We start from the raw sequence: 7500 nt of genomic DNA, 5'->3' as shown, positions 1-7500 counted from the left end.
TCTCGGCCACCCCCACCATCATTAAAGTCCCCCACTCCAACGCTTGAGGGTTTTTTTTTTTTCCTGTTTTTCTTTTAGGGTCCCAAACACAAGAGGGAAAAAAGGGGGAGAAAAAAAAGGAAAAAAGCCACTGGGCGATTGAAATGGTCGCATTGAGATGCGTGGAGCCGGCTGCGGCGCGCGGACTCACTCAAGGGGTCAAGTGACGGACGGATTGTTCGCTCCTTCATAATAATATTAATTAAACAATTTGCATGCTAATAAGGTAACAATTATCAGGGCCTCTGTTGAAAGATTCAGGTTATTACAACACGCCAATCTGAAGGCCAGGGGTCAGAGAGTGAGAGGCGAGCGAAATTTCAACTCAAATTAACATTCTGTCAGCTCCAGAAAATGGGATAAATAAAGTCGAATTAATTCATTATAATAAAGAGAGATGGGCGAGGAGTGGGGCCGGCACCCGCCCCCTCCGCTGCCCTCCCCTCGGGCTGGATTGATCACAGCTCTGTATTCCGAAGCACGCGCCGGGCGCATTCCAGATCGCGAGCGCGACAGAAGACCAGGCGGCGGTGGCCACGGGCAAAATCGAGCCGGATGGGCAGCGTTTACGTGTAGTATTTATAGCGAAAGAAATTAAATTATAGCGAAAAGTAGTGCTCTTGGCCCTTGACCTCGGGATTAACCCTTGCAGCGCCCTCCTAGTGCCACTAGAAACGGGGAGAGGGGTCCCCCACCTTCTAAGCTTGTCCCCGGCTCTGCACAGTCCCTCCTCCCTCAGAGACAGAGGGGAGAGTAATTAAGTCCAACTTGGCAGATCCGCCACTGTCGCTGAGAAGCTGGGCCGGACTGCAGCCAGGCTGGGGGCCAGGCCCAGGACACAAGGGTTGGGGAACCACCCCTGGAGGGTAGCCTGCTTCTCTCTCTTCCAGCCCAGCGGGTCTGGGCACCTCTCCCCAGTGGACTGGCACTCGCCATTCTGGCCTGTCCCACCTTTCCCCAGCTTAGGGCTTAGCAGCCTGGCCTGTGTCACTTTTATCCAAAGTCAATTTGTCACTGTGCCCCGAGGCAGTGTTGTTTAGGGGCTCCCTTCCTGGGGCGAATGGGCTGGGAGGGTTCGAGTACCGTGCCTACGAATTTGGGGCCAGCAAAAAGCCGTCTCTCCAGTGACGAACTTGATTTTCACAAAGCATACGTCCACATCCACATCCATCCCGGCTGTGTCGACCTCCTGCTCACAGTCCACACTTGCCCCTTATTTAAGAATGTGTCCCCTAATGATTTAGTTTTGAGTCTATCAATATTTTACAGTGGAGAAGGGGATGACATCTCACTGCGAACATAATTTAATTATAATAGATGGGTTAGTACCTCCCATCCCATTCTTCAGAGCTGACTCGGAGGGAGATTTTTTTTTTTTTTGAGGGGAGGTGTAGGCCATTGGTCACTATCCCCTTTCATACCCCCTCCTCTTCTGGGCTGGGGTCCAGGACCCATAGGGGTGGGAGTTAAGTGGGGTTAGGGTGCCCCCAGCTGCCTCCACCCTGTCTGTACTGATGGGGTAACTGCCAATCAAGGAGGAGGGCGTCAGGTTAGACTCCTTATAGGTGGGGGCTGCGCTTGGCTGGAGCCACTGTTTGGAAGTTCTCTCCCTGGCCTCTCCCCCCCCCTCTTACCCTCTCCTCCCTCCCCCTTTTCATCCTCTCCTCTCCTTCCATCTATCCACCATCCCTTCCGCCGCCTCCTCCTCTTCCCATCCTCCCCTTTCCTCTCCGTCCTTCCCTTCTCTCCAACCTCCTTTTCATTCTCCCATTCTCTTTATCCACCCTCTTCGTCCTCCCTTCCCTCCTCCCCATTTCCTCTCTTCTTTTTCCTCTTCTCTCCTTCCTCCTCTCCATCCTCCCCTTCTCTCCTTGCTCCACTCCTCCCTCATCCCCTTTTCTTCCTCCTTCCTCTCCCTCCTCCTCTATTCTCCTCCCCTTTCTTCTCCCCTGCCCTCCTCTCTCCATCCTCCCCTCCTCTCCATCCCCCCCCCCATCTCCTCTCCAATATCCCCTTCTGGGCCTGTCCTTCTTCCTCCTTTCTCTTCCTCTCCATCTTCCAGTTCGTTGGGACACTTCTCGCCTTCCTCCTCCTCATTCCTTCCCCTCCTCCTCCCTCTGCTGCCTGGGCTCGCGGCCGCCCGCAGCCCGAGAGAGGCGGCTGGTAGAGAAGCCCTTGTAGTTTTAAATTCAATGTGACAGTTTCGGAAAGAGCGGATGATGAATCTCCCATTATTGGATCAGTCTATTTGCCGCTCAATGTCTCTCTGTAATTGGAGCAACATCACTTTAAAGGTTCAGAGAGTACAGCATTTCTGGTGAAAAATCCCCACAACACGCCTGCGAATGTTTTAAAGGGAAATCTATTAGAAGGAGGCGAGGGGCGGGAGCGGCGGGGGCAGGAGTGGGGGGCTCGCCGGGGGCCCCGGGCCGGCCGAGCGCGGCGGTGCCCCTCCCTCCCCACCCCGTCTTGTTGTGACAGCTCCTGATACTGTTTATGGAGGTGCGTGTCAGGTATAATTAGCAATCGATATGGAAAACGTTTCCTTGCACCCAGCACGCCTCTGACGTCAGAGCCGATTAGCGCTTCTTATTGGTCCCAAATTCCCCGGGCCGCGGCTAATTATCGAGAGCTTGATGTTGATAAAGTAAAGCGGCGGAGCGCGGGCCGAAGCATGTGTAGGGCTCCGGGCCCCTGTCCCCGCCGCCGCCGTCCGCGCCCCCGCGCCCCGCCGGCCCCGCGCGCGAGATGATGGACGGTCGCCTCCTGGAGCACCCGCATGCCCAGTTCGGGGGCTCGCTGGGCGGCGTGGTGGGCTTCCCCTACCCGCTGGGCCACCACCACGTGTACGAGCTGGCCGGCCACCAGCTGCAGTCGGCCGCCGCCGCCGCCGCCGCCGCGGCCTCGGTGCCCTTCTCCATCGACGGCCTGCTCAGCGGCTCGTGCGCCGCGGCCGCCGCCTCGGTGGTCAACCCCACACCGCTGCTGCCCGCCGCCTGTGGGGTGGCCGGGGACAGCCAGCCCTTCAAGCTTGCAGGTAGGCTGGAGGCGGGGACACGGGGGAACACAGCGGGGGGCCGCGGGGAGGGGGAGCACCGAGCCGTCGGGGAGTAGCTACCGGCTCCTCCGTGAGCCTCGCACCCGAGTCGGGTGCAAGTGAGGCAAGCAGCTAGCGGGAGACTGAGCTTTGCAGCGTCCTGTGCATGCCCGCAGACTCGGGGGATCCAGACAAGGAGAGCCCCGGCTGCAAACGGAGACGCACCCGCACCAACTTCACCGGCTGGCAGCTGGAGGAGCTGGAGAAGGCGTTCAATGAGAGCCACTACCCGGACGTGTTCATGCGCGAGGCGCTGGCGCTGCGCCTGGACCTGGTCGAGTCTCGAGTTCAGGTAAAGACCGGGTGTTGCCCGGGGGAGTCAGCTGTCCTGCACTGGGCACTGGGCACGCAGAGAGCGGTGAGGCAGGGCTGCCTTTGTTCTAAGTGACGGGAGGTGGTTCCAGACTCTGCGCTGCTGGCCGGGGTGGGGACTGTTTGGGCCGAACCCCTTCGCCCATCTGGAGGTGAGTAACTCGAGAATGCCAGGGTGATTTGGGAGAGCTCCTGGCGGTGCCCCAGTAGCCACTGCAGTGACTGCGTGCGATCCGGGAAGGCAGGTTTGGGTTGGCTGCGGCCCGGCGCACTGTCTAGAGAGGGCCAAGGCTATGGAGGCTCGAAAGAGCCCTCCAGGAGGGGACAAAGTGGGCCGGGGCCTGGGCGCTCTCAGCGGAGGCTTTCTCCCAGCCCCGAAGCAGACTGTTTGTTTACCTCTGGCTTGTGAACTATTAAGATAGAAACACATATTTATCCATCCACCGCCTTGCAGACACGGCGGGGGGAAACGTTCGAGGGAGGGGAGGTGGAAACTTATGCGGTTTACACATTGGAAAAGAGGGGAGATTTTTTTTTAAAGGTGTCTAAATTTAATGCCCTCTACCCCATTACATCCCTTGCTTCCCGACCCTCTTCGTTATTTGATTTCATGCGGAGCCGGGAGGCAGTATTTTTGTTTGTTTGTTTGTTTAATACAGAGTCAAGTCGGTGTAATAAAATTCCAGAATAATGTCTGCATAATTAGATGCTTTCCTAGAGTCCAGAAAGCTTTGGGGCCTGTGTCATGGTGGGTGCATAGGGTGGGAGAATACGCTGGCAAAATACCCGTTTAGCATCCATAGCTTTGCCTGAAATGGTTTGGGCTGCGGCCTGGCCTCTTCCGTTTAGAAATCCCTTTATCCAATTCGTTCTGTGGCTTAAGTGAAGTCCGAATCTGTTCATTTCCCCTATAATATGATAGTAATTACTGGTGGTGAGACAGCCTGGAATTTGTACACGCACACACACACACACCACACACACACACACACACCACAAAAGTTTTGAAAAAGAAAAGAGAAGCAGTTATAGCGTCTCAGGGTTTGGCGCCCACCAGGCTCCCTTCGAACCGATCTGGTGTGTAATCGTGCCAACTTTATATGGCCACAACAAAGCATTTAAATCGTCACTTTCTGCAGGGGATCGTCTCCCCGCCCAGGGCTCTGGCTGGTCGGTGTGGGGAGTGGTGGTCTTGGGAGCTCTTGTACTCTTTAAATCCTCCCTGGCTGTCCCCGGACAAGGCCTGCAGAGAGCATGAAGGAGTCCAGAGCCTCTCTGCTCTCCCAGGGGGCCTCATGGCCAACCTCGGGCCTGCTTGCCCGCCTTGTAGCAGCACCTCAGGCCAGGCCAACCCGGACTACTTCGGAAAGGCTCGGTTGGTCCCTTGGCCTACAGCCCTTCATAAAGAAGGCTGTGTGCTGGGGAGGTGGGCTACTGAAGGTCCATCCAAGTTCGGCTTCACAGGCCCTTCCTGAGGAAGAAGTATCCAGATTTCCCTTCAAGGGAGACCCTGAAATGTGGGCTTTGAGAGTCTCCTGGGGGCCGAAGACAGGTGTGGAAGGCACGGCCGTACCTGCTCATCACCAGGCCAGGCCCCTTAAAACTGTGAGACACCAGCGAGGGCAAATCGGGGCCCTGCTCGCTGCCTCCCGACCAGGAACTCTCGACATCGCGGGGTCACGGGCTGCACCGGCCTTGCCTGAGGAAGGGGCAGCTCCCTAGGGCACGAGGTGAGAAGTCAGAGCGGGAAGCTGGCCAAGAGGCCCCATCTACGCCCCTTCCGGGTGGATGAGATGCTGGCCCGAAGCTGCAACCCGAGTATCAGCATACAAGGGCCGGCAGAGAGCGTGCCCTGGCTCCGGTTGTTCCTGCTGGAGCCGAGGTCTCTCAGGCCTGCCTGGGGCCGCTAGCCAGCCTGACTGTGCCTCCCCCTCCCCTCCTTGTCCGGCTGTTCTAGGTCTGGTTCCAAAACCGCCGGGCCAAGTGGAGGAAGAAAGAGAACACCAAGAAGGGCCCGGGCCGGCCGGCGCACAACTCACATCCCACTACGTGCAGCGGGGAGCCCATGGACCCGGAGGAGATCGCTCGCAAAGAACTGGAGAAGATGGAGAAGAAGAAGCGCAAACACGAGAAAAAACTGCTCAAGAGTCAGAACCGCCACCTGCACTCGCCAGGTGGCCTGTCCCTGCACAGCGCGCCCAGCTCCGACAGCGACAGCGGCGGCGGAGGTCTGTCCCCAGAGCCACCGGAGCCGCCGCCGCCTACCGCCGCGGCCAAGGGCCCTGGAGCTCACCACGGCCCAGCGTCGCGGGTTCTGCTCCTGTGCCTCCCGGCGAGCCACCCGCACCTGGCACCTGCGATCCCGCCTTCTACCCGAGCCAAAGAAGTGGGGCCGGCCCGCAGTCGCGGCTAGGCCGCCCTGCGGACAAGGACACGGTCGCGTGCGGGCCCGGAGCGGCGGCCACCGCGGGCTTGCCTAAGGCTAGCCCGTTCAGCGTGGAGAGCTTGCTGTCCGACTCTCCACCGCGCCGCAAAGCCACCCCAGCCAACGCCGCGGCCACCGCGGGGCTGGACTTCACGCCGGGGCTGCCGTGTGCACCTCGGACCCTGATTGGCAAGGGCCACTTCTTGCTCTACCCCATCACGCAGCCCCTTGGCTTCCTAGTGCCACAGGCCGCGCTCAAGGGCGGAGCGGGCCCGGAGTTGGCGCCCAAGGACGCGCCTCCCGCTCCTCCCGCGCCACCCGCACCACCGGCACAGGCCAGCTTCGGGGCCTTCCCTGGACCCGGCAGCACTGCCGATCCGGCCTTCGCCCGTCGCAGCCCCGAGGCTGTTGCCTCCCCCGGGCCACCAGCTCCCGCGCCTTTCCGGGACCTCGCAACGGCGGCAGCCGAGAGCGGTGCTGGGGACTGCGCGGACGCGGGGACCGTCTGCCCTGCGGCCCCGCCGCCCCCGCCCCTCGAAACATCGCCAGGCCCGCACCCCAGAGCCCCCAGCCCAGCCGGGGAGCCAGCCACCTGCGGCGCCGCTGAGCCAGGCGCTGCGACTGCACCCAGCCCGCCGGAGGGCGAGGAGGTGGACATGGACTGAGCTGGGCAACGCGGCCAGACTAGGCGCCTAGCCGGCTGCGCCCCTCTCGCTCAGCCCCGGACTCCCAATGAATCAGGTGATTGGCTCTTAGAGACACTGCTTTTCCCTCCTGCTTTTTTTTTTTATTATTATTATTCCTTTTATTATTATTTTTAAAGACAAACGAAAACGCTGTGTCGATGGGGACCAAGGCAGCAGCTGCAGGTCCTGGGGTGAGGTCCCCTCCTCCGGAGGGAGCAAAAGACCCGGTATCCCCTAACCCACAAAAAAACCCACAACGAGAATCCTCAGCCTTGTAAAATGCAAAAATGTCTAAGAATATTTATATATGTACCATTTTTTATAAATAAAGCTGATCAAACGCTAACTCTCGGCTCCATGGTTTTTTAAATTTGGGGCGACTCCTCCTACCCCGCCCTCCTCCTTCCAACGACCCACTCCTCTTTTGGAGGGTGGGCCTGGGAGGGGACTCTGCACCTCCCCCCAGGTCCGCGCTGGGCGCTTCCTTTTGTGTGTGTGTGTTTGTGTTTTCTGATTGAACAAATGTATGCAACCTCAGCTCAGCTTCCCCTCTCCGAGCCTCCCCCGCGGTTCCCCCTCCTACTCGGCGCCACCTCCCCCTTCGCGTTCACACCACACACACACACACACACACACACACACACACACACACACACACCACCCCCGCGCGCCCCCGCGCGCACCCCAGCACACTGGCACACGCCGGGGGCGCGCGGCGCGGGGTGACAGGAGCCGGGGGCTGCAGAGGGCCGGGCCGCTGGGCTCCTGCAGAGTTTTGATATGAAAGTAATTATTTTCCGGTGGCGGCTGCGGGGACTGGGTTTCTTGCCCAAAGGGTTATTATACATTACCGATTTCTAGTGATATGAAATCACATAAACTTCCTACAATAATAGAATTAGCATGAAAGGCTGGGGTGTCAAATTGAAATTGGAGAATAA

General features: G+C 59.0%; 1 protein-coding gene across 1 annotated transcript; it reads left to right on the top strand.

The window, feature by feature from the left end:
* Positions 1-2700: 2700 nt before the first annotated feature.
* On the top strand, positions 2701-6905 carry Uncx (UNC homeobox). The gene is given in 4 exon segments (XM_028856028.2): positions 2701-3076; positions 3253-3428; positions 5406-5747; positions 5750-6905. Coding segments are annotated over 4 exon segments (1596 nt in total). The 5' UTR covers positions 2701-2787; the 3' UTR covers positions 6539-6905.
* Positions 6906-7500: the final 595 nt, after the last annotated feature.

Source organism: Peromyscus leucopus, chromosome 23, assembly GCF_004664715.2.
Source record: "Peromyscus leucopus breed LL Stock chromosome 23, UCI_PerLeu_2.1, whole genome shotgun sequence".
In the NCBI taxonomy this organism is placed as follows: Eukaryota; Metazoa; Chordata; class Mammalia; order Rodentia; family Cricetidae; genus Peromyscus; species Peromyscus leucopus.
The sequence above is the reverse complement of the archived record's forward strand: the minus strand, read 5'-3'. Positions and strand labels throughout refer to the sequence as shown.